This window comes from Bos indicus, chromosome 6 (assembly GCF_029378745.1).
Source record: "Bos indicus isolate NIAB-ARS_2022 breed Sahiwal x Tharparkar chromosome 6, NIAB-ARS_B.indTharparkar_mat_pri_1.0, whole genome shotgun sequence".
NCBI lineage: Eukaryota > Metazoa > Chordata > Mammalia > Artiodactyla > Bovidae > Bos > Bos indicus.
This window is the reverse complement of record NC_091765.1, coordinates 98,529,358-98,556,706: the sequence shown is the minus strand read 5'-3', so window position 1 is coordinate 98,556,706 and position 27,349 is coordinate 98,529,358. Positions and strand designations below refer to the sequence as shown.

The 27,349-nt window shown below is 43.2% G+C and overlaps 1 protein-coding gene across 1 annotated transcript in view; it reads left to right on the top strand.

The window, feature by feature from the left end:
- The window catches only part of LOC109560635 (placenta associated 8), a 34,890-nt gene extending 10,537 nt beyond the window's left edge, over nt 1-24,353 (top strand). The window contains exons 2-5 of the mRNA XM_019963024.2: nt 12,153-12,303; nt 14,172-14,296; nt 20,298-20,416; nt 24,056-24,353. Of these exons, the coding sequence (XP_019818583.1) occupies nt 12,183-12,303; nt 14,172-14,296; nt 20,298-20,402 (351 nt within the window). The 5' untranslated portion in view covers nt 12,153-12,182 and the 3' untranslated portion in view covers nt 20,403-20,416; nt 24,056-24,353. The remainder of the gene's footprint in view (nt 1-12,152; nt 12,304-14,171; nt 14,297-20,297; nt 20,417-24,055) is intronic.
- Nucleotides 24,354-27,349: the final 2,996 nt, after the last annotated feature.

Sequence of the window (27,349 nt, the reverse complement as noted above, 5' to 3'; positions counted from 1 at the left end):
GACAGAGGAGCCTGGTGGACTATAATCCACGGGGTCATGAAAAGCTGAACACGACTTAGCAAATAAACAACGAATAACAACATACACACACATTTCTGTGTGTGTGTGCGTGTGTGTGCGTGTGTGTGTGTGTGTGTGTGTGTGCGTGTGTGTGTAAAGCTGTTGTTTGTTGCCTTGGTGGCTTCCTAAGTGCTTGTCTTGAACTTTGACAGAGTTACTGCCCATTTCTAAGTTCTAAGCGACTGTGCTAAGTCGCTTCAGTCGTGTCCAACTCTGTGTGACCCCATGGACTGTAGCCCCGCCAGGCTTTTCTGTTCTTGGGATTCTCCAGGCAAGAATACTGGAGTGGGTTTCCATGCCCTCCTCCAGAGGCTCTTCCCGACCCAGGGATTGCACCCACGTCTCTTATGTCTCCTGCGTTGGCAGGCATGTTCTTTATCACTGAGTCACCTGGGAAGCCTTCTTACTGTATAACTATAATCATTTAATTAAAGTTTAGAAAAATATATGTTTGTATACTGCACTCACCAATGGAAAGGGAAAGACCTAGAGCTATTTCTAATGGTAGAAATGTCTAACAGGTATGAACATTTAGAAGAACATTTAAAGCTTCTTCTGTCTAAAAAATAAAATAAAAATAAACTCATTTTATCCTCATCCAAAAACACTGAGTATTCTTCACATGAGGCTGTTGCTAGGACTCAAAGGACAATTTATAATGATAGATCTGGCTGATTTATAATTAGCTCCACTGGATCATAGGAAAAGTAAGAAAGTTCCAGAAAAACATCTACTTCTGCTTTATTGATTACGCCAAAGCCTTTGACTGTGTGGATTACAACAATCTTAAAGAGATGGAAATACCAGACCACCTTACCTGCCTCCTGAAAAATCTGTATACAGGTCAAGAAGCAAGAGTTAGAACCGGACATGGAACAGTGGACTGGTTCCAAACTGGGAAAGGAATATGTCGGGGCTGTATACTGTCACTCTGCTTATTTAACTTATATGCAGAGTATATCACGCTAAATGCTGGGCTGGATAAAGCACAAGCTGGAATCAAGATTGCAGGGAGAAATATCAATAACCTCAGATATGCAGATGACACCACCTTTATGGCAGAAAGTGAAGAAGAACTAAAGAGCCTCTTGATGAAAGTGAAAGAGGAGAGTGAAAAACCTGGCTTAAAACTCAACATTCAAAAAACTAAGATCATGGCATCTGGTCCCATCACCTCGTGGCAAATAGATGGGGAAACAAGAAAAACAGAGACAGACTTTCTCTTCCTGGGCTTCAAAATCACTGCAGATGATGACTGCAGCCATGAAATTAAAAGATGCCTACTCCTTGGAAGAAAAGCTATGACCAACATAGACAGTATATTAAAAAGCAGAGACATTACTTTGCAGACAGAGGTCCATCTAGTCAAAGCTGTGGCTTTTCCAGTAGTAATGTATGGATGTGAGAGTTGGACCATAAGGAAAGCTGAGCACCAAAGAACTGATGCTTCTGAACTGTATTGGAGAAGACTCTTGAGAGTCCCTTGGACTACAAGGAGATCAAGCCAGTCAATCCTAAAGGAAATCAATCCGAATATTCATTGGAAAGACTGATGCTGAAGCTGAAACTCCAATACTTTGGCCACCTGATGCAAAGAGGGGACTCATTGGAAAAGACCCTGATGCTGGGAAGGATTGAAGGCAGGAGGAGAAGGGGACGACAGAGGATGAGATGGTTGGAGGGCATTACCAACTCGAAGGACATGAGTTTGAGCAAGCTCCGGGAGTTGGTGATGGACAGAGAAGCTTGGCATGCTACAGTCTATGGGGTCACAAAGAGTTGGACACAACTGAACAACTGAGCTGAACTGACGATGAAGCCTGGGTAGATTTAGGCATGTTTGAATCATTGCTGATACACTGTCCCTGTGTGGATAAATATCCAAGGTGTTGCCCTGTGTCATGTACTGCTCTCCTTTTTTTGTTTATGGGCACTACCCAACTATCCAGCTCACCCACACATGACTGAGCAGTGAAATCTAGAGAAGAAACCAGTGAACTCAAGAAATAGAAAAAGTAATATAGAACAACTGAGGTAATTGGCTTGTTTTTGAAACTGCCCTATGAGGAAAGCAATACAAGAAAGCAAATAGTATAATCATATTGCCTGAGTATCAGGAAGCACTGTATTTTCAATTTTAGTGTTTTTCTTTTGTCCTGATTCTGAAGTGGAAATGTATTACATCTCAGTGTCTAGCACGCTGTGAGTGAATTAAGCATATAATAAGTACTTAATTCAAGAAGACAATGAAAAGTACCTTCTATGAGCCTAACACTGGGTGTGATGATAAAGGAATCAATGGGAAGAGAGGGTTCCAGCTCTCAAGGAGATCACAACAAACCAAGGACAATGCCACAATGCAGTCAGTGCTCTGAAGGAGCAGGCTTTTTAGCTGAGAGCAAAGGGAGAAACAGGGCCTGTGGAGTGAGCCAGAGAAGGGTTTGAATTTCACAATTTACTTAAAGTCTCAGAGCCTCCATTTCCTCATCAACTCAGTAAAGGTAATAGTTCGTACTTAGCCGGGGCTGTTATAACATGAAGTAGACAGTGTGAGTCTAGTATAGTGCCTGATATAGGGTGGCATCTCAGTAAATATTAACTGATACTTTTGCCAAGAATTATTTGTGGAAATGATCAAAAGAAATTTCCTTGCTGCATTTTTGTACATTTTAGCCACTCCCTTTATACAAGTCTGATTTTTTTAAGTTGTTCATTAAATTCATCCTTGGACTTTATCTTAATTTTATCTTAATTTTAGTTGTTCATTAAATTTAATTGTTCATTAAATTCATCCTTGGACTTTATCTTATTTAATACTCTCAATGAGCACATAAGGTGGATAGGCGAGAAACCACTTTCACTTCACAGATGAGTAGGAGGAAATTTAAATGACTAGGCCTATCAATGACTAGTCCAAGATTACAATTTAGAAAAACAGAATTTGAACAAAGATATTCTCACTCCCAGATATTCCCTGGTAGCTCAGCTGGTAAAGAATCTTTCTGCATTGCAGGAGACCCCAGTTCGATTTCTGGGTTGGGAAGATCCCCTGGAGAAGGGAAAGGCTACCCACTCCAGTATTCTGGCCTGGAGAATTCCATGGACAGAAGAGCCTAGCAGGCTACAGTCCATGGGGTCGCAAAGAGCCAGACATGACTGAGTGACTAAGCACAGCACAGCACATTCTCACTCCAAATCAAATCAGGGACTTTCCTGGCAGTCCAATGGTTAGGACTTTACCTTCCAATGCAGGGGGTGCAAGAGAGATCACTGGTTGGGGAGCTAAGATCCCATATGCCTGGTGACCAAAACCCAAAACATGAAACAGAAACAATACTGTGACAAATTTGATAAAATGGTTTAAAAATGGTTCACATTAAAAAAATGTTTTTTTTATTCAAATCAATGTTTAATTACCCCCACACTGCCTCTTAGGATGGAGAGAAATTAGGACAAAATGTACTTTATAATAAGTTTTGCTTGGGCACTCTATCTTTGCTTGCCCCCTAACAAGGCTTCAGGTAAATTTCAACTGAAGGATCAGCTTGGATGCAGGAAGATTGGAGAGGATTACTGTTATATCCCTGGAGAAGGGATAGGCTACCCACTCCAGCATTCTTGGATTTCCCTGGTGGCTCAGATGTTAAAGAATCTGTCTGCAATGTGGGAGACCTGGGTTTGAGCCCTGGGTTGGGAAGATCCCCAGGAGAAGGGATAGGGAAACTCCTGGGGTCCAGCCCCAGTGGGATCCAGGGATTCCCTCAGGAGGACAGCGTTGGCGATTAGAATAGCAAAGCAGGGATTTATTAGATGCTCAATAATAACTGGTTTACGCGGGAAATCAATAAAGTTCGTGACACCAAACTTGCTCTGACCACAGAGGCTGCAGGCACCCTCTCAAATAGCGGAAGGTGCCCCACCTTAGGCACCTTCTCGATTGGGTCTTAGAAGCCCAGGCAAATAAGTGGTCCCAGAGGACCCCCGCGCTCCAATTATTTTGGCGTGAAGGAAGAACAGAAGAGAAAAGGAGGAAAAGGAAACAAGAAAGAACGACACGGGGAGACCAAGCTTCGGTGAGCAAGGCCCGAAACTTTATTTTCAACAGGGGCTTTTATACCCTAAGTTGCACATAGAGGATAATAGGGGGTGTGAAATCATGCAAAGTCAGCAGTCTTTGATCCTTATCGAAACCAGGGTTTCTTTTCTGCAAACTTATCTTATACAAATGGTTTAGGTGATTTACATCATCTGCTGGCCAGAAGGCCTGTTAACATTTTATGACTCCGACAAAGGTTTGTCAACCATAAGACTTATTTTCTCTAAGAGTAATTATTTTAAAGTTTGGCGCCATCCTCCGAAGGTGTTAGATAAAATTGCATTCCTATAGGGCAAAGGTGCAATGGGTTTACAACGAAGGAAAGAATTTATTACCTTAAGGGTCTAAAGTTGTTAACACCAAGGCCACTGCTTATTTTTTCTACATACCAACTATATTAATTAATACACTTCCAAAGATACAATACAGGGGATGTGGAAACTTGGCAGCAAGCATTGGCTCAACAATGAAATCTTCTACTAGTTCTATTCTGACAATTTCTAATTCCCCCAGAGGCTCTATACTATTTGAATATCTTAAGCTTCCCGTGCCTCTCACAGTTGGGAGACTGTAAACAATCATATGCGTAGCTGTAGGAGTCCGGGTAAACCTGTCAGGCAAGTTAGAGAACCATCTGGGGGGTTTGGATTTAAACACTCCTATTATGCCCAAGAGGCTAATTAGCCAGAGTTCTAAGTTGATTTCCTTCAGAGAAAAGGCGATGGGGATAGCCCCCCTCCGTGACTGTCGGAGGAGTTGGTGAAAGTCATGAAGCAGTAAAACAGACAGACTCTGGTTTTGGAGTAGACGCTCAGGCAGGCCCAGAGGGGCACCCCTCGAGTTCTGGCTCGCCTTGCCCACCAGAACTCTCCCACATAACCTTGTTATGAGTGGGGACTCCCGTGCTGGCTCCCGGCAGGAACCCACTCCAGTGTTCTTGCCTAGAGAATCCCATGGACAGAGGAGCCTAGTATGCTACTGTCCATGGGGTCACAAAAAGTCAGACACAACTGAGTGACTAACACTTTGACTTTTGACTGTGATATTGTGATTTATACATATTTTACTTTCATTCCTGTTCAGGGTACAGAGCTCCTAAAATCTATGGAATTTATTAAGTGATAAAAAGTGGTAAAGGTGTCTTGTTATTCATAACAAGCTCCTCTCAACTATAGAGTTTATGCTAATGAAGCGACTTTTGGAAAACCGTTGAGGATGGGGGCTGGTTGCCAGGGGAAGCAACCTGTGATTGTTGTTGTTCAGCTGCTCAGTCGTGTCCAACTCTTTGCAGCCCCGTGGACTGCAGCACACCAGACTTCCCTGTCATTCACTGTCTCCTGTCTCCTGGAGTTTGCTCAAACTCATGTTCATTGAGTTGGCGATGCCATCCAACCATATCATCCTCTGCCACCCCCTTCTCCTCCTGCCTTCAATCTTACCCAGCATCAGGGTCTTTTCCAATGAGTTGGCTCTTCACATCAAGTGGCCAAAGTATTGGAGTTTCAGCTTCAGCATCAGTTCTTCTAATGAATATTCGGGGTTGATTTCCTTTAGGATTTACTAGGGGTGGAATGTTCAGCCCCACCTCCCAGACTGTGAGGCAGGGAGGGGAGAAGGGTTTGGAGACTGAGTTCAATCACCAATGGCCAATGATTTCATCAATCACGCCTATGCAATGAAGCCTCCATAAAATCCCAAAAGGACAGAGTTCAGAGAGTTTTGGGGTTTGTGTGCTGGGAGAGTGACGCACCCCAAACTCCACAGACTCTGAAGCTCCCCTTAGATATCTTTTCATCTGATTGTCCATCTGTATCCTTTAATACCCTTTGTAATATATCAATAGAAAGTGAAAGTGAAGTAGCTCAGTCATGTCCGACTCTTTGTAACCCCGTGGACTGTAGCCTACCAGGCTCCTCACTCCATGGGATTCTCCAGGCAAGAATCCTGGAGTGGGTTGCCACTTCCTTCTCCAGGGGATCTTCCTGACCCTGGGATCGAACCCTGGTCTCCCGCATTGCAGGCAGACACTTTAACCTCTGAGGCACCAGGCAAGCCCATATAAACTGTTTTCCTGAGTTCTGTGGGCCACTTTTGCAAATTAATGGAAATGAAGAGGGGAGCATGGGAACCTCTGATCTACCTGGTCAGAAGCACAGGTGAGGACTTCCCTGGTGGCTCACTGGATTGAAAGTCTGCCTGCCAATGCAGGGGCACATGTGTTTGACCCCTGGTCTTGGAAGATTCCACATGCTGTGGGATGTGCTACAACTACTGAGCCCAGGCGCTGTAGCCCTTGAGCAGCAACTACTGAGCCCATGTGCTGCAAAACTACTGAAGCCTGTGTGCCTAGAGCCTGTGCTCCTCAAAAAGGGAAGCCATCGCAATAAGAAGCCGTGCACCCCAATGAAGAGTAACCTCCGCTTGTTGCAACCTGAGAAAGCCCACGTGCAGTGATGAAGACCCTGTACAACCAAAACATTTAAAAATGAATAAATGAAAGAAATGCTTTAAAAAGAAGTACAGGTAACCACGTGGATGTACAATGGATATCTGAAGTAGGAGAGGGAGGGCAGTCCTGTGGGACTGAGCCTGAAATACATGGAATCTGACACTGCTTACAGGTGGCAGTGCCAGAATGGAGCTGAATTGCCCTGTATGGGCAGGCTCCCCAAGATGACTGTACTCTTGCTTCTCTGTTCACCCTCTGCTTGACCAGTGCCTGTGTCACCTACATTCTACTCAGATGACCGACCTTCCGAATCAGGAGATGCCTGCGTCCTTGCCACCAACCCCAGCTAGTAATTGTTTTAGCTGTTAGATCAGAACATCTCCACCCTGAGAACTTATCAAAGGGGCAGTGAATGGCTGTGCTCTTCTGCTGCTTTCCCTGACAACCGGTGAGCCACCCTGATCTCAATCCCACCTACAACTGGTAACCTCCCCTCCCCCCAGGAGTGAAGACTGGTGGGCTGTCGCATCAGGACCTTGCTTCAGATGGTCTTCCCTGGTGACATATTAGAGAAGAATCCTCCTGCCAATGTAGGGAACACGGGTTTGATCCCTGGTCCGGGAAGATTCCACATGTGGTGGAGCAGCTGGAACCATGCCCCACAGCTTCTGAGCCTGTGCTCTGAAGCCCTCTAGAGCCCGTGAGCCACAACTACTGAAGCCCATGCCCTCTGGAACCTGTTGTTGAGTTGCTAACTCGTGTCCAACTCAGTGACGCCATGGGCTGCAACACTCCAGGCTCCTCTGTCCATGGAATTTTTTCAGGCAAGAATACTGGAGTGGGTTGCCATTTCCTTCTCCAGGGGATCTTCCCAACCCAGAGATCGAGCCCAGGTCTCTGGCATCTGCTGCCTTGGCAGGCAGATTCTTTACCACTAGCGCCACTTGGAAAGCTATCTGTCTCCCAGAGTTTGTTCAAATTCGTGTCCACTGAGTCTGTGATGCTATCTAACCATCTCATCCTCTGCTGCCTCTCCTAGAACTTATACAAGAGAAAGCCCACGCAGCAAAGAAGATCCAGTGCAACTAAAAGTAATAAATAAATTTTTTAAAATGTGAGATCCCTCTATCCATGAAATTGAGGCAGGGTGTAGATGGAACCCCCCTGCCCCCAGGGTAAATCTCAGGGTAAAATTCATTCTCTGTGGACAGAAACCCCATGACAAAAGTTAAGGGAGGAGGCTAGGCCCTGCCCAGAACACGTATTTCTCATTCTTGAAGTCAGAAGACCTCCTGTAGACTGAAACTCCAAGACAACAATAGCAGGACAATTAAGGGAGGACTCTGGGCCCTGCCCAGACCATGTATTTCTTGTTATCAAAATCAGGAGACTTCCCCAACCACACATGCACAGAAAGGTCCCCTGGTGGTCAAAGGCTAATGATGCCAAGGGATGCTCTACCCTTTTGCCTTTTCGGTAGAATCCGTCTCGGCTAAGAGATGCACGCACACACATGGAAGGATCCTGTGGTATACCAAATATAGACCGTGAACAAGGCAAACCAAAATGATTGGCCAAGGAAACCCAGAAGAAATGCCACATAAAACTGTTCAGACTGCCACGAGGGCAAAACTCAGTGACTCTCTCTCTCTGAGTCCCCCCATGAGTCTACCCACACGTACTGTGCTCTGTCCCTCCTAATAAACACTTCATTTGCTTCACTACTTTCTGTCTTTGAGGGAATTCTTTTTTGCAAAGCCAGGAAGCCAGGGTCTTGTCACTGACCACAGGTTTAGTGGTTAGGATCTGGTGCTCTCATCGCTGTGACCCAGACTCAATCTCTGGCCAGTGAGCCCAAACCCCACTTCAAGCTGCTGCAGACTGAGGCCCCCTGAGATCAGATCTGGTATGGCAACTCGGGAATTTGGAAAGTCAAGGTAAACCACGGGCTTCGCCCAGCTGTCACTTACGGCCCCTGACTTCTACTCCTGCCTTCTTTCTCTCATCTCCCCTTCACTTTCTTTTCAAGAATCAAATAATTCTTGGGTGATAGTTGTTGCTGTCCTCTGGGACAAGGTGGAAACGCAATTTCCAACTGAGCAGGAGCCCAAAAGTTCTGTCTCTCTCTTGCTCTCAGTGTCCCTCTCTCACTGTCCTGTGTGAAACCCTCCACTACAGTTTCCTTTCCCACTTTCCTCCCACAACAAGTTCTCTTTCTCACTCCTTATCTCCTTCTTATAATATCCTTCTTCTAGGGAAGGATTTCTTGGATATCATTCCTAAGCTGCATCCCAGCCACTGTCACACTCTGTGCTGTCTGTGTCAGACAAAATCATCAGATGATTCTTAATTCTATCTCAGCTGCCAGGAAGGCAGAGCAAAGGATTTCGGGGTTCTTCTGTTGTCTAGTCTCTCACCTCACTCAATGCCCAGAAATCTACTCTGAGAACGTCTCTGCCTGCTGGGCCTCAAACCTTGGGCCCCGTGCCATCTTCCAAGGCGCTCAACTCCAATTCCCCCAAGTTTTTCCTTTGCGTCTACTGGACCCCTTCACTCCAGGCCTTGGTAGCCTACTCATTCTGCTAGGGACAGCCTATTAGACTGGCTGCCACCCAGAAGCCCGAATCATAAGCTTTGTAGATGCTCAGTCACGAGGAATACACCCAGCGTGGAAAGACTTATCGTAGGACGTAAGCTCTACAGAAAAGGGATCCCTCTTAAGGAAAGTCCTCGCAACGGTTTACACTTAGCGTGAAAGCCCTTCTCTAACTGCTGGGTGGGGTGTCCTGCACATGGTGGTATCGCAGAGGGCAGAGATATCTGGTCAGAAATCAATGGGAGAGAAGAGGATGCTTGAAATCCCATTAGGTCCAAAGAGAATTTAGGGGACGCCCTGCACCCCTTCAGGTTAAAACCTCCTGGTAAAGGCTTCCGGGTTGATGGATTCCATTCTAGGAGCACTGTCTTGTTTTCAGTTGCAAGTTACTCAACATGGGAGGATCCCCCTCCAAGTCAGAAAAAACATCTCTGGAGTGTATCCTTAAGAACTGGAAATTCTTTAAAACTGAAGGGTTAAAGGAGAAACTTAAATTCTACTGTAGCAGTGCCCAGACTTTGTTTAAGTTGGGAGATGGAGAAAAATGGCCTGAAAATGGGTCTCTAAATTATAATAACCTTCTGCAATTGGATCTTTATTGCTGCCAGATGAGGAAGTGGATTGAGATTCCCTATATTCAGGCTTTCAGAGTCCTTTACCAAAATCCCACCCTATGTAGCTCCTGTATTTTAAAACCTGGAGAACCAGAAGACTCTCCCAACACTTTAGATGATCCCCTTCTAAGCTCTCTGATCTTTCAGGGTGGAAACCTAGCACATCCTCCTCCTGACAGTATTCCCACTTAGCCAGTCCACCCCTCATATTAGGCAGAAACTCCAAAAATTACAACTTGGCCCACAAATGCCCATGCCCCAGCTCCCAGATGTGGCCTTTCGGGTATTTAATAATCAAGACCAAGCTCAGGAGAAAGAGAGAACCCAACGTGAGAAAAGACAGGCCAGGGCTTGTGCAAAACTGATAGCTGTTGGTGTCAGTCATGCTTTGTGACCTCAGGGGGGCCAAGAAAGTTCAACCATTCATCTGGAAATAAGACCAACAAGAGGAAATGCTACAAATGCAAGTCAACTGGCCACTGTGCCCAAGACTGCCAGAAAGAACCTCCCCACCCCGGGCTATGCCCAGATAGCAAACAAACAGGTCACTGGAAGAGGGACTGCCCCCATTCCTGAAGGGGAAGGGGGACTTTGGCTCCTGAGATGGCCACGCTGGACAACTGGCGTGGCCCTGGGGATTCTGGCGGCTCCCTTCAGTGAGATGCTAATCTCCATCAAGGATCCCTGGGTAGTCCTTGACTCCCATAGCAGAAAAGAAAATTGATTACTTAATTGATACAGGAGCCACTGTACTTTGTCTTAATTTTTCACACTGGACCTCTCTCCTCCTAAAGCTGTACTGTGACTGGTGTCGATGGAAAGCCTTGCACTCGATTATTTTACTGGGCATTTCACTTGCCAATTTAAACAACGGTGGATTTTGCATGCCTTTCTAGTTGTGTCTCAGTGTCCTACCCACGTCCTTAGAAGAGATCTTCTGAGCTCCCCTGGGGCCATACTCAGGTCAGGAGGCCCCAAGCAGGCTTTTATCTTGACTCTGACTAAGACAGACCAGCCACGAGGTCCTATTCCCAGCCATATCCTACGGGCAGTAGACCCTTAATGAGACAAAGGAACCCCTGCAAGGCCAGTAAAGGCCCAACCTATAAGAATGAGCCTTAGGCCAGAAACTGCCTATCCGATAAAGCTGGAAGGGAAGAAGGGTTTACAACCCCTCTTGGATAAATTCCTAAAAGCTGACTCCATGAGTCAGACTATTTGCCTTTTTACTTTAGTTCTGCAAATCCTCCCCTTCTGTTCTATAAAAGAAACACATCCAGACCCTGACAAGATGGTTATTTTAAGACATTAGTCGACTATCTTCTCGGTCAGTCAGCTTTCCCAATAAAGTCGCATTCCTTGCCTCAACATCTCATCCCTTGCATTTATTGGCCTGTTGTGCTGAGAGCAAAGTGAGCTTGGACTCATTAACAGGCAGGTGTGAGTTAAGTTTTATTTGGGGCAAATGAGATCTATAGCCCGAGAGACAGCTTCTCAGATAGCTCTGACTGATTTTAGTGAAGGGGACACGTGCCATCAAGCATGCATTTTGGCAGAAGGTTGCTGCAAGTCACATGGAGCAGTTGTCTCTGTTAATGATTTTCGTTCTTTTCTAGATATGAGAAGATATGAGAGACTGGGCTCATAAAATCTTGTCTCAAAAATATCTAACTCTCTGAAGGCCTGTTCTGCCAGTGTTCCCTAGATCACAGGGAGCTTCATTCCTAATTTCCACCCTGAACTCCTTTCAGGGTATGTTGAAAATCAGCAACTAAGTGGTTAATGACTTAATTCTTGTGGCACCAGATAACGAGTGACAGTTTTTAGTTGGCATGGCTTCGCAGGTGGCACAGTGGTAAAGAATCTACCTGCCAATGCAGGAGACGCAGGAAACAGGGGTTTGATCCCTGTGTCGGGATGATCCCCTGGAGGAGGAAATGGTAAACCACTCCAGTATTCTTGCCTGGGAAATTCTATGGACAGAGGAGCCTGGTGGGCTATAAGTCTATACGGTCACAAAGAGTCAGACACGACTGAGCACACACACGTGCCATTTACACAGGTTTCCTCTTCTGTTTTCCTGTCTTGTGCAGAGACTAGATAGCTGTTTAAAACAGTACTTACAAGCCTGTCTCATTCCCTAACTCCAAGAGAAGCATCCGTTCCTTTAACTGATTCAGTGAATCCCTTCCTCCAGGAGCCTCTGTAGAAAAAGGTTCTTCAAAGATCAGCCAGCGACTTGATCTAAACTGCCTCACTTGCCTGTGAAGCAAAGTCCCTGAAAACAGGCTTCTAAGAGCAACCTCCAGACTACTGACACCAAGTTCTTCCTTTCAGACCACAGCCGCTTAAGAACCTGCGTTGAAAATGCAAGCTGCATCTTCTCCAGTGGTCATTGTAACTCAGCCTGGAGTCGGAAGCGGTCCAGCGCCTCAGAACTCCAACTGGCAGACGGGCTTGTGTGATTGTTTCAGCGACTGCGGTGTCTGTAAGTGCTGGGGAAACCTGTAACTGACTCAGAAGTGGATTTTAACTTTGTTGTTGTCCAGTCGCTAAGTTGTATATAAATCTTTGTGACCCCATGGATTGTAGCATGCCAGGGTCCTCTGTCCTCCACAATTTCCCAGAGTTTACTCATATCTTTCCTTCATTTCTCCCTTAGGGTGTAATAGAAGTTCCCCTCTCATTCCAAGGTACCCTGCCTGTCAGGCAATGCTTTGCGAACAGAAAAATCCTGTACCGACTGTAGGTTCATTCTTCTTCACCCTTCAAAGGATAATCTTACTCCTAAAAAAAGTTCTGGAGTTAAGATAACTGTTAAAAAAAAAAAAAAGCCAATGATTTGAATAATGAACAGGCTTGGCCTAATTATTATAAATAGACCATACATTATATTAGAAGAGACGTTTAAAGTTTAACTTGATTAAAAAGAAAAAAGGCTGCTTTTGTTATACATCAATTAAACTCATTACAGTTACACTGTGCCCACACACAAGGGTTCATTTTCATCCATGGTTTCAGCATGAGCTCACATAAGCATTATTTTTATTTATACATTTAGGATTATTATACAGACAAGAATAAAGAATTCTGAAGGCAATTAACTGCTCAGTGGGTAAAATATCTCTAACTCTGCTTCATTTTCAGTTTTGTTTCATTTTATGAGATCTAAGTAAACCTGAGAGAAGAAAAGTTCGGGGTAAGATGTGCTTGTCAGAGAGGCCAAATGCTTAGTTCTCAACACCAAGCAAGAAATAAACAAACCTGCCTACAAAATAAAAAATGAAACAAATTTTACTCTGAGGTTTTTTGTCCATTTGTTTCTTTTTTTTACCTGTTTCAAATCTACCCAGTGTTCTGAGACAGGGAAGGAAAACCTATTAACCTTTCACTTGGCAGAGGAATTAAAATTTGGAATGGAGTTGATAATTACATTGAAAAGCATAGAGGGAAAGAATCACCTGGGACATGGAACCACTGAGCTGGTTGATTTGCGCTCCTTGTCCTGCTGCATGACCCGGGCTGATGACTTGCACTTCTCAGGACGTTAGTTCAACATCTGCAAATCATAGTGACCATGAAACCACAATAATAAAACCTTCTAAAGAGGAATATTCTAATCCTCCAAACCCTAGTATTGTTACTTGAATAAGTGAATTACAAGTTCTAATATGAGCTTAAAACCTTCACATAGGATTTCTTAAATCAGAGATCTGATCAAATCATTCTCCCTTCTTAAAATATTTCAGAGGTTCCTCATGACTTCCGTGACCCCCTCTGAACACTCGTACTTCCAGATCATCCAGTCTCCACCCTGCCTTTGATCCAGCTTCATCCCCATTCTTCCCCATCCCTGGTTCCAGCCACGTTATGTGTAACCAGCCATTGCCAAGACAAACCAAGTTATCTACAGAGGCTCTTTCCCCTTTCCTCAATCTATAAAATTCCTAATCATCATTCCATATTCAGATCAAGCAACAGCATCTTCCCAGAGCACTGGAGGCCCCATTTCTGTGAGTGACACCTTGGGATCTTGAGTAGGTTCCTGTTGGAGAACTTTTCACATTATTTGACCTCACTCCTGGACTTCAGACAGAGGCATTGTGGGTAGTGAGGATAACCTCTGGAACAGGGCCAGGTTTCAGTGAGTCATTCAATACATGGAAGAAGGCAGTACTAGAGGGAATGAGGGGAAGCTGATGTGATGTCGAACAGAAGCAGTGAGGATGACCTTGGCAGCAGACTATGTGACAAAGGCCCCAGGGTTTGGAACTGCCATCCATGAACACACCCTAACTCTCAACCATGGTGGAGGGCAGAATGGAGTAATTCGTACCTCTGATTTCACGCATCCAGGTCTCTGCGGCACATTTTGCTTCACATGCCTTGCGTGTCAAGTTGCATCTGATATGAATGAATGCTGTCTGTGCGGAACAAGTGTCGCAATGAGGACCCTCTACAGGACTCGATACGGCATTCCGGTGAATCTTTTACAATATTGTATCATTCGAATATGCACCCACATTCAAAACAATTGTGATAAACATAGAGGCCATTTGATGGTACCTGTCAACTGAATGGGGGCTTCCCAGGTGGTGCTAGTGGTAAAGAAAGAGGCAGATGCAGGAGACGTAAGAGATGTGGGTTCGATCCCCGGGTGGGAAAGATCCCCTGGAGGAGGACACGGCAACCCACTCCAGTACTCTTGCCCGGAGAATCCCATGGACATAGGAGCCTGGCAGGCTACAGCCCACAGGGTCACAAAGAGTAGGACACAGCTGAAGCAACTTGGCAGGCCCACAGGCATCAACTAAATTTGGTTGGTAGGAGTTTCCTGGCATGTGCATTCTATTATTGTAGCAATAGATCCTCTGGTTATGTGACCTCCTTCTACATTTCTGTGAAAACCGTAGAAAACAAACAACTCTCATATTTGCAATGTATGTCATACAATGGAAGAGGATTGTTCAGGGCCATGCTTGTACTATGCCCCACATACATGACATGTTACATCACGGAAACCTTGCACCATCTCTGTAAAGTAAGTAGGTCTATCACACTTCACAGATGAGAAACGTTTTAACAGGTAGAATAACTCAGGCAAAGATATGCACTAGTCATAAAGGAGTCATTACTCAACTCAGCTTTTCATACCCGCACATTCCATTACACCATGCTAAGTCACTTCAGTCGAGTCAGACTCTCTGTAGCCCTGGGCACTGTAGCCCGCAAGGGCTCTGTCCACGGGACTCTGTCCATGGGACTCTCCAGGCAAGAATACTGGAGTGGGTTGCCATGCCCTCCTGCAGGGGATCTTCCTGACCCAAGGATCGAACCAGCGTCCCTTATGTTTCCTGCGTTGGCAGGCAGGTTCTTTAGCACTAATGCCACCTGGGATGCCCCCATCATTACACCATAAGCTTCACTTTAGTGCTCTCCAGAAACAGAACCAAAAGGAGATAGAGATGATATGAATACAGATATATAAAGAGAGCAAGAAATTTTAAGGAATTGCCTCATAACATTGTGGGGACTGGTAAGTCCAAAAAGCAAGATAGGCTGACAGGCTGGGAAGAGTTGCAGAATCCAAAGGCAGCCTGCGGGCAGAATTCCTTCTAGTTCAGGGGAGATCGCTCTTTCTCTGTTCAGGCCTTCAACAATTAGGTGAGGCCCACCCACATTTTGGATGGTTACTTTAAGTCTACTGATTTAAGCGTTAATTTCATCTGAAACATTACCCTCACAGAAACATCCAGAATAGCATTTGACTGAATATGTGGGTACTATGGCCTAGCCAAGTTGGCACATAAAATTAATCATCACAGAACAAATAAATAGAATATTTAAGGAACTAATTTTACTCCATTGAAATTATTTTATTTTTTTGCTTAAAATGTTTGTTAGTTTTTTAATCATAAAAATATTTAATCATAAAAATATGTATAGGTAACATTATGACAAATTAAAACACAGAGATATATAAAATAAAAAATGAAAATCTAATGGCTTTATGCCCAATTCCACTATTCAGTGATAAATTTTATTAATATCAATAATTTGGTGTGCATCCTCCTAAGAGGCTTTACCTCTTAGTGGTAAAGAATCTGCCTGCCAGTGCAGGAGACACAAGAGACACGAGTTTGATCCCTAGATAGGGAATATCCCTGGAGTAGGAAATGGAAACCCACTCTAGTAACCTTGCCTGGGAAATTCCATGGGCAGAGGAGCCTGATGGGCTATAGTCCATGGGGCCACAAAGAGTCAAACACGACTGAGCTCTGTCTCTGGGCTTTTGGTCTCCTCTAAGGCATATAAATAGATAAATAGATAGATAGATTAGATGAAGCTACAGCTATAGCTGTAGAGCTAGACATATGTGATTTGGGATTTACAGGGCTCTTTTATTTTGTTTCTATGTTTTAAATAAGTTCATACTATATTGTAACTTGGTTTTTTTTTCCACTTAATATATGGTAGACCCCCTTTATGTCCATAACATAGATTCTTTTTCATGTCTGTATAGTATTCCATCATATAGATTATTTACTTAATCACTTTCTTATTGATGAAAGCTTAAATAATGTTGCAGTTGTATATATATGATTTTGTACACGCACTGGTATTTTTGTAGGATAGTGTACTATTAATTGATTTGATTGATAGATCACAGGATATGCACATTCAAAATCTGAAAGGTACTACCTACTCACATACTTTTGCAATCGTTCCTTCTTTTCCCCCCATCTTCCCAAAGTAACCATCAATATGCTTCTGTCAATGTAGATTAGTTTTCATTTTCTACCATTTTATATAACAGAACTATATAGTGTGTGGGCTTCCCTGGTAGCTCAGCTGATAAAGAATCCGCCTACAGTGCAAGAGATCCCAGTTCAATTCCTGGGTCAGGAAGATCAGCTGAAGGGATAAGCTACCCACTCCAGTATTCTTGGGCTTTTCTGGTGGCTCATCTGGTAAAGAATCTGCCTGCAATGCAGAAGACTTGGATTCAGTCCCTGGGTTCGGAAGATCCCCTGGAGAAGGAAACAGCTACCCACTCCAGTATCCTGGCCTGGAGAATTCCGTGGACCGTGTAGTCCATGGGGTTGTGAAGAGCTGGACACGACTGAATGACTTTCACTTTTCACCGTACCGTGTGTACTACTTTATGCAGCTTCTTTCACTCACTATGATTTTTTGAGGATTCATCAAGTTGTTGTGTATACTTAAAATGTGTTAAGAAGGCAGATCTCATGTTAAGTATTTTTAACCTCCCCAAAAATTAGGAAAAAACAAAGAAAATATTTGAATGGCAAATAAGTACATAAAAAGAGGTTCAACATCATCAGTCACTAGAGAAATGCAAATGAAAACCATAGTGAGGTACCGCCATACACCTATTGGGACAGCTAAAATAAACAGACTAACTCACACCAAGTGTTAGCTTATACGGAGGAACTGAAACCCTCATGTACTGATGGTTGGAGTGTAAAATAGTTTCTTAAAAAGTTAAACATACATCTACTTTTTGGCCCAGCCATTCTGCTCCTAGATATCTACCCTGCAAAAATATATATCTGTATCAAGTCTTGTACACAAATGTTTAGAGTAGTTTTGCTTGCAATAGCCAAAAACTAAAAAAACAACCCAGCAGGTGGATGAATAAACAAATTGTGGTCCATCCATGTAATAGTATACTACTCAACAACAAAAAGGAATGAACTATTGATACAATTTGGATGAATCTCAAGATAAATATAATATTAAGTTGTGGGTAAAAATTTCAGGATCATCACTGAAAGGATAAAAATTAGTTGTGGGACATCTGAAAGTACTAAAAGGGGACTTCGCTGATGGTCCAGTGGTTAAGACTTACTTTCCAACGTAGGATGAGGCCTTCGATCCCTGCTCAAGGAACCAAGATCCCACATGTCTCAAGGCCAAAGAAACAAAACATGAAACAGAAGCGATAACGTAACAAATTCAATAAAGGCTTTAAAAACAGTCCCCATCAAAAAAAAAAAATCTTAAAAAAAATAAATAACTACTAAAGGGAACAAAGGGCTTCCCTCGTGGCTCAGAAGGTAAAGAAACTGTCTGCAATGCAGGAGACCTGGGTTCAATCCCTGGGCTGGAAAGATTCCCTGGAGGAGGGCATGGCAACCCACTCCAGTATTCTTGCCTGGAGAATCCCCATGGACAGAGGAGCCTGGAAGGCTACAGTCCATGGGGTCGCAAAGAGCCTGACACGACTGAGTGACTAAGCATAGCACAGCAAAGGAAACAAAAGGAACCAGGAAAGGTCTATTCAGCCAAAAAAAAAAAAGTAGGAAAAATTAACATTTGATGAATAGGAAACATAAAACAATTTGCCTATCTCATTGGTGGGAATGATTTAGATGTCTCTGCTGTGCTAAAATGTCTTTACCTCTTATTATTTCTCTTAGCGCTTTTGTGGTGAGTCCTTGGGAGCCTGCCCTCTTATGTGATGGGTATAGCTCCCCACTTATCTCACCCCTCTTCTTCCCTGGGGCCCCGAAGCCCACATGAGGGCTGTCTGTTAAACGGCTCTGCGCTGTGTCCCAGGCAAGGCCACAGCTGGCAGTTCTGGGCTGGCCCAGCCACTCAAGCTGGCTTTAGTTAACCTCCCATCTTTCATTCCCCAGCCTATTCCTTCCTCCTTTCTGACCTCACAGGTTTTGGTTTGGGGTTTATCTAATGCAGTGCCCCTGACCATGTTAAGTTTCATGTTCTTGAGTTCTGTTTTACTTTCTCCATCAACATAATCCCATCTGCTTCATTTTTTTTTCAAAAATTTCTGAAGATTTTTGGCTTAGCCCTATTTTCTAGTGCAGCTTGAATATTATTTAACAAAGCTCTGCAAGCACATAGTTGTTAAAATTATCTAATTTACAAGGTTTGTTGAGAAAAATAATAGTCCCCAAACTTCTATTCCCTATTTCCTCTTTCCCAGAGCTGTTTACCTCCATATCTCCAAATTGTAGACTTGTATTGTTACCTTTTGACTGTTCAGTTGGGGGCGTTGTCTATGGGCCTCCCATTGTGGAAGATGAGAATTTAGTTCTGTTTTCTCCCCTTTCTGCACCACGGACATGCACCCTACCCCTACCCCACTCCCTCCAATATGTGAAGTGAAAGTCGCTCAGTCTTGTCCAACTCTTTGCAACCCCATGGACTATACAGCCTATGGAATTCTCTAGGCCAGAATATTGGAGTAGGTAGCATTTCCCTTCTCCAGGGGATCTTCCCAATCCAGGGATCGAACCCAGGTCTCCCACATTGTAGGCGGATTCTTTACCAGCTGAGCCACAAGGGAAGCCCCCCTCCAATATGATTATATATAATTTTGGCTAAGTCCAAATTTAGCATTTACATTATGACACCTATATTTGCTCTTCAGAGCTGAGTTGAATTGTGTAATGAACAATGATTGTCTTTTCTACTAAACTTAGTTTTTCCTACTATTAATAACTCTTGACTTTTTCACTAGGAGTTTTCCATTTACTTAGAAGTAATCCAATCCCAAACTCTTTCCAGTGTTCTAAATCTCTTCCCTAAACATCAGACAGACATTCTATCATCTTCATCTTCTTGATGAAATCACTCTGTGACCCTGCCATCTCTATCGTCATGACCTGGGGATTCCTTTAACCAGTTCCGCATGCTAGGCTCTGGTTTCTTATACCCCACATCTTCTTCTTTGTTAGTTTGCTTCTTCATTCTGGTGGGGGCACCCTCTAGGAGCTTCCTGATACAGGGAAAGGGTATAGGAGAAAAGAATTTTGAGATTTTACTTTCTGAAACTGTTTACCTTCCTTTGATAGTTCGTTGGATATTTTTTTTTTCAACCTTTTACCTCTCTTTAATCTTGTACCTCTTTTGCCTCATGGACTCTTTTTCCTTTTTAAATTTTATGTATTTACTTTTGGGGGGGCTGTGTTGGGTCTTTGTTCCTGTGAAGGCTTTTCTCTAGTTGCAGTACATGGGGGCTGTGTAGTGCGTGGGCTTCTCATTGCAGTAGCTTCTCTTGTTGCAGAGCACGGGCTCTAGACAGCATGGACTTCAGTAGTTGCGGCTCCTGGGGTCCAGAGTGTGGGCTCGATAGTTGTGGTACAGGGGCTCAGTTGCTGTGGGATCTTCCCAGACCAGGGATCCAACCTGGGTCTTCTGCATTGGCAGGCGGATTCTTTACCACTGAGCCACCAGGGAAGCCCCTGGTTGGATATCTTCCATTCTATATATGTTACAAAGTACAGGAAAACATTTGATGTGATAAAAAGAGACAGGAGTTATGTGGAGAAATCAACTAAAATCAACTAACATTTTCCTGAATGTATCCATCCAAACTTCAAATTCGAAGGATCAGCACCTTCTGCTTCTCTTCAAAATGTCTTGAAAACCCACAAGCCTTTATTTCCACATAGGTGGGTTTTTACATTCTGTTTCTTTTCTGTTTTCCAACAGGGATCCATTTGTGACGACTTCATGGTGACCCATTGCTGTCCTCTGTGCTCTCTTTGCCAAATCAAGAGAGACATCAACAGAAGGAGAGCCAATCGCACTTTCTAAAAAAAGAATCAATGGTAAGTCCCAGAATCTGTGAATATTTAGGAATGTAATTAAGGGCTTTGTAAACGAAGTATTATTTTGAACAATAATTCAATAATAGCAATTCTTTAAGTCTTTCAAATGTTATCTTAATATAAAGATAGATTTTGATTTCTTCTTATGAAGAAGATAGCTGTACTGGCTTGTTCAAGCTACTATAACAAAATAGCCTGAACAGGTTAAACATCAGGAACTTATGTCTCACAGTTCTAGAGAGAGAATATGTTTTGGTCTTTCTTATTAGGATAGTAATCCCATCACAGGGACCTCATCTAAACCTTGGGGACTTCATGATCTCATCTAAACCTATTACCTCCCAAAGGCTCCATCTCCTAATACCATCACATTGCGGGTTGGGGTTTCAATATCCCAGTTTGGGGAGCGGGACACAAACATTCAATTCATAACTCTGTATTTTGAAACTGTATTTTTATAAATAAAGGGATGACTTTTCTAGACTTCTCAGAATTCTGGTGGTCTATTAATAAAAACACCAATTGCAAAAGCATGTATATATATAATACAAGAGTGTGGTGAGAAAACACGCTCCCTCCTAATACAAACTGACAAAAGAAACTGGTAAGTAATTATGAAGTAGTACAGCAAGTGAAAACTATGTTACGTAATATTTGGATTGATTGTGGCATGAAGCATATCAATACTTGAGGTGAGGTTAAACAGAAAAGTCCTATTGGAGACGGTGGAATTTGAAAGAGGTGAAATACTGTATAGAATACTTGGAAACATTATGTAGAATGGCATCATCTGAAATTCAATCAAGTCATTTTTCAACTCACTCTTTCAAGATTCTCAGAATTAGCTACTGAGGATGTAGTAAAGTAGAAATCAACATGATTTGGACAATCTTCTATAGAACATATCTTGAGTATGGGAAGAAAACATTAATTTTCCCATTCTTTGCAAAAATACCACTTCCTTTCTCAAGTGAATGAGAACTCTGTATAGGTTAACAAACATAACTCTTGGAAGGTACATTTTTAAATAGTCATATATTTAGCAAATAATGTCTCAAGTACCTAGTCCTGCACGGTACTTGATTTGGGGGAACAAAAGGAGATAAGTTGGTCTTCTTGTCCTTTGAGACTTTATACTCCAAAAAACGGCGTTGATAAAATGCAAACTTTGACCAGTGCCTTTAGTCAGAGTGCTATTTTATGCTCAGAGGAAGAAAAGATGATATTCTGTGAGATGTACAAGTGAAAGTTTCTTGAAAGAAGTGGTTTTTTGATTCTGAAGAGGAAGTGAGCATCAGGGTCTCAAGAGGAAATAGGTGGCACTCAAGCTGTGGGAATAGAAGGATTTAATGAAACCACCTGCAGAGTGGGCAGGAGGCACAGGGACTTTCAGGGTGGGTGGGAGGAGACAGGAGAGGGAACCAGACCTCCCCTGGGCCTCTGGAGGAGGGGAGGGAGCAGTGACTAGAACCCCAAAAGAGAAACCTGTATGGTGGCTGCCCTGAGAGGACCTGAGCAGCCCGGAGCAACCCTACAGGAAGAGTCAGCAGGGAAGGTGCCCTGACCTCACATTCTGACGTCCTTCTGGGCTTCCCATTGGCTGAACCCACCAGGAAGGCAGAGACAGGGATGGTATTGCTAGGGTACACAGGTCAGCCTCCCAGAGCACAGGGCAGGGTGGACAGGGGTAGAAATAGATCAGATGGGACCAACAGAAGATTTCTGACTCAGGATGGGATTTTAATGAATAGAAAAGGGTGTTGCCTCTCAACAGCAACATGAGTGAAACATGAGTGCTGTGCTGTGATAAGGCGCTTCTGTCTGATTCTTTGTGACCGTATAGACCGTAGCCCACCAGGCTCCTTTGCCATGGGATTCCCCCAGCAAGAATACTGAAGTGGGTTGCCATGCTCTCCTCCAGGGTATCTTCCCAACCCAGGGATTAAACCTACGTCTCCTATGGCTACTGCACTGCAGATGGATGCTTTCTGGTTGAGCCACCAGGGAAGCCCAATGAAACTACAGAGGCAAAAAGAGGAAAAAAACATATTTATGAGTTTAGATTCCTCTTGGCAGGAACATAAAAGGGGGAAAATAATGAGAAATGAAATATTTTACTGCAGTGTCATGAATACTAGGCTAATGATCTGGGCTTTCATTTGGTAAGCACTGGGGAGTTATTTGGGGCTTCCCAGGTGACCCTAGTGATAAAGAATCTTCCCACCAACGCAGGAGACATGAGAAATGGCAACCCACTCCAGTGTTCTTGCCTAGAGAATCCCAGGGACGGGGGAGCCTGGTGGGCTGCCGTCTATGGGGTTGCACAGAGTCGGACACGACTGAAGTGACTTAGCATAAAGCAACTTAGCATGCAGGCAGGGGAATTATTTTAGGTTGTAAGTAAAGGAGTAACATAGGTAGAGTTATGTTTTAGAAAAATTAACCTGGTAATGCTATGTACACAGACTGGACGGGGTAAGGTCAGAAGCAAAGAGGTGTTATTTCAACACTGCTTAAATGAACTTATGAGACAATTTGGATAAAATATTAAGAGCTACCCACACATACATAAATCCTGGCACCTGAGCTTTTTTTTTTTTCCTTCAAGGAAATTATTTCTCTGAATTTTTAAGCTGGTTTGCTGTAAAAATATCTTGGTGGTCCTGACTCTTGCTCATCAGCTTGGACCCTACGTTATTCATTGACAATAAAACTTTAGATCTCCAAATATCTGTAATGGGAGAATCAAAAGATAAAGATCAATGAATAATGTGATTTATGTTAAAAACAGACTGAGGCAAAGAGGTACAAGAACCAACTAAAAAGGGAGAATAGACAAATTTCCCAGAGGTACAGAATTTTAAATAATTAATGAAGGTATGCCTCCCCGTAAGGAAAGAAAGCTTTATTTCCCACCTCTTAAGTATGGGTTTGCATAGTGACTTTCAAAGTGAACAGTATAAAAGGGGGGCGGGACGAATATAACCTTGGAAGACTAACCAGGTGGAAAATCCTGACAAAATTACTTTAGCCAGTTATCCTCATTGGTGGTATCCTGTTGATAGCACGCACTCCTGAAATGATGCGATGAAACTGGTGCTTTACCTCTGTGGTCTTCCTCTCAACACCCCACAACTCCAGTCTAACCATCAGAAAAACATTAGACAAAAAAACTGAGGCCCAACAAAAAAAAGAAAAAAAAAACCAACAAGAACAACAACAAAAAAAACTGAGGCCCATTCTGCAAAATACAAAAATTAAGACAATTCTCCTCAAAACTGTCAAGGTCATCAGAAATAAGAAAGGTCCAGTCACGGTTTAGAGGAGCCTAAAGAAACATAATGAGTAAAGGTAATATGCTATCTGAATGGAATCTTGGAACAGCAAAGGGACATTATGTAAAAACTGAGCAATCTGAATAAAGAAAAGGCTTTGATTAATAATCTATCAACATTGGTTCATTAGTTGTGATACACCTACCATAGTAAGATGCTAGCCAGTAAGGAAACTGGTGCAGGTATATGGGAACTCTCTTGCAACTTTTCTATAAATCTAAAATGATTCTAAAATTAAATCTTTATTAAAAATTAAAAAGTAGACTGAGAAAATTTAACCATATTTTTTGTGTGTCCCTCGTAGGTGAAGAGCTCCCTTTCTCCCCTTTCTTCTGTGGTCCCTCCTGACCCAGTGAAGAGCTCTTACTGAAGCAACTAAAATCAACACCTCTTCAGCTTTTCCACTTTCTGCAACTGAAATATAATTGATATTTTTAATCACAATTAGTGGGGTTAAAAAAAACTGAATTTTTATTTCAAAGGAGTGTTATCCCTTAGTTTTGCTAAATGGTCCAGCGTAGTTTCTCCTTGCTATTAAGTTTTCCAGCTTATAAATTCTGTATTACATTTTAAAATATAAACAAATAAAAGATTTTACATGATTCTTTATGGTTCTTTGCTCTCAATAAAATGTCTTCATGTCATCAGTCAATTCCAAGGGTCAATATCATAATTTTGTCCTTGTAGTTTGTTTTCCTAACAGGAGATTTTGGTCCACAGCAATTCAGCTCTCTTTCATGTAAGAAGTTTAAGAGAGAGAGACAAAGACTACGGGCAACTATTCTAAGAAAGTGGTCCCCAACCTTTTTGAACCAGGGACCGGTTCCATGGAAGACAATTTTGCCATGAAAGAGGGCGGGGGACAGGGGTGGGGTGCAGTGGGGTGGGTGGAGGAGAGAGAGGGAAGGATGATTCGAGCACATTCCTCGTATTGTGCACTTTATTTCTATTATTATTACATCAGCTCCACCTCAGATCATCAGGCATTACATTCCAGAGGCTGGGGACCCCTGTTCTAAGACACTTACAGCACATTTAACCAACGCTTTCCCTCCTTTTTGTGTTACCTACAAGCATTATTCGGAGAAGGCAATGGCACCCCACTCCAGTACGCTTGCCTGGAAAATCCCATGGATGGAGGGCCTGGTGAGCTGTAGTCTGACAAAGCAACAGTGTACTAGGCTCTGCTTCCCAACCGCATACTTGATGGTTTCATTGTTGTGTCATTAATTTTATCTTTTGCATATGAGGTATCAAAGCAAGTAATAAAAATTCAATTGTCAAATTCAATATGATTCAATTTTGGTTAAAAACTGATAGATAAATGTGTGAAGTCATCATTTCTTTTTTTCCCATTTCTCATCCTGTTTATCCTCTGCAACATTTTGCCCTGCTGAAAATCTCACTTCCTAATTTCCTTTCTTTCTCCCCCTACACTTGTGAGTCCATTTCATTTGTTGGGGTGGAGGGTCAGGGAAGGCAATCTTCAGACTAGTAGAAATATCTATTAGTAGAAACATCTACTGTAAGTAAATATTTCACTATAAGGATATTGTGAGATTTCAGTGAGAAAAAATGTAAAACCACCTAGAACTTAATAGGCACTCAAACTTGAGTCCTTTGCCCCCTTTTTTCACTTGCCTTATAGATGTAGGTGTTTTGCAAGGTTCTATCCTGGGGCAGGAGGAGAAGGGGACGACAGAGGATGAGATGGACTGACTCGATGGACGTGAGTCTGAGTGAACTCAGGGAGTTGGTGATGGACAGGGAGGCCTGGCGTGCTGCGATTCATGGGGTCGCAAAGAGTCGGACACAACTGAGCGACTGATCTGATCTGATCTGGTCCTGGGTCCATTCCTTTGACACCTCCTAGTCTTCTTGGAATCATCTACTCTCACAGCTTCAAATGCCTCCTACACACCAAGGAGGACTGTATTTCTAGTTCTTCTCTTACGATTGGTCTTCAGAATGTCTCTTCCACTGTCTACAAAACAACCGCTTCTTGGTGTCCCTACCCGTTCTCTACCCAACAGGTCAAACGATTTCACTACCCAGGTTTGCAAGGTAAGAAATCTAGATATTGGTGAAACCTAAATTGTCTCATCACACCCTTCTCCTTTCCCCTCACATCTACTCAGACATCAACTTCTGTCACTTAAACTCCACCTGATAACCCTAGTGGATGATCTTGTTTGTTCCTGTATCTGCAGTGCCTAGAAAAACGCCTGACACCTAGTAGATACATGCGCAAATCACTTTGGCCACCTGATACCAAGAACTGACTCACTGGAAAAGACCCTGATGCTGGGAAAGATTGAGGCAGAGGAGAAGGGACAACAGAGGATGAGATGGTTGGATGGCATCACTGACTCAATGGACATGAGTTTGAGCAGCCTCCAGGAGTTGCTGATGGACAGGGAAGCCTGGCCTGCTGCAGTCCATGGGGCCACAGAGTTGGACACAACTGAGCATCTGAACTGAAGAGATCGTTTATTGAATGAATTAATCTGTCCTCTCCTCTTTGTCTCCACTGCCAAGAATGTAGTCCAAGCCCATATTACGTCTCTTGAGAATCATGTTTATAGCTCCTGAATTAGTTTCTCGGCCTCTAGTAACTCCAGCTCCCATTGCTTTCTCCCCAGTCCATCCTGTACACTGCTTGCCATGAAAAAATTGTAAACATCCTAAAAAAATTTCCCTGATCCTTCATGATGTAACCTCAATCCACCTCTTTAGCCTATTCTCCCACCATCACCATGTTTTCACACTCCAAATTTCCTGTTTTCCCTACTTCGAACACACATACTTATTTCAAGTTTCCAATTCCAAATGCTCTTTGTTTATATATATATATACTTATATATATATACAAGCAATTGAATGTTTAAAATATATCTATCTGGTTGTGCTGGGTCTCAGTTTCAGCACTCGGGATCTTCACTGCAGCATATAGGATCTATCGTTGCACTGTGTAGGCTTCTCTAGCTGTGGCACCGGGCTCAGTAGCTGCAGCGTGTAGGCTCAGTTGCCCCACGACACACGGGATCTTAGTTCCTGAACCAGGAATCAAACCTGCAACCCCGCATTGTAAGGCAGATTCGTAACCACTGGACCACCAGCAAAGTCCTGAAAGCAACTGACTTTTGTATATTAACCTCATATCCTGCAACTTTGCTATTTAACTCCTTATTAGTTGCAAGAATTTTTTCTTCTGGTTCCTTGAGATTTTCTACATAGATAATCATGTCAACTGTGAACAGAGATAGTTTTATTTCTTTCTTCCCAGTTCAGTTCAGTTCAGTCGCTCAGTCATGTCCAACTCTTTGCAACCCCATGGACTGCAGCACGCCAAGCTTCCTTGTCCATCACCAACTCCCAGAGCTTGCTCAAATTCATGTCCATCAAGTTGGTGATGCCATCCAACCATCTCATCCTATGTTGTCCCCTTCTCCTCCTGCCTTCAATCTTTCCCAGCATCAGGGTCTTTTCCAAGGAGTCACTTCTATGCATCAGATGGTCAAAGTATTGGAGTTTCAGCTTCAGCATCAGTCCTTCCAATGAATATTCAGGACTGATTTCCTTTAGGATTGACTGGTTT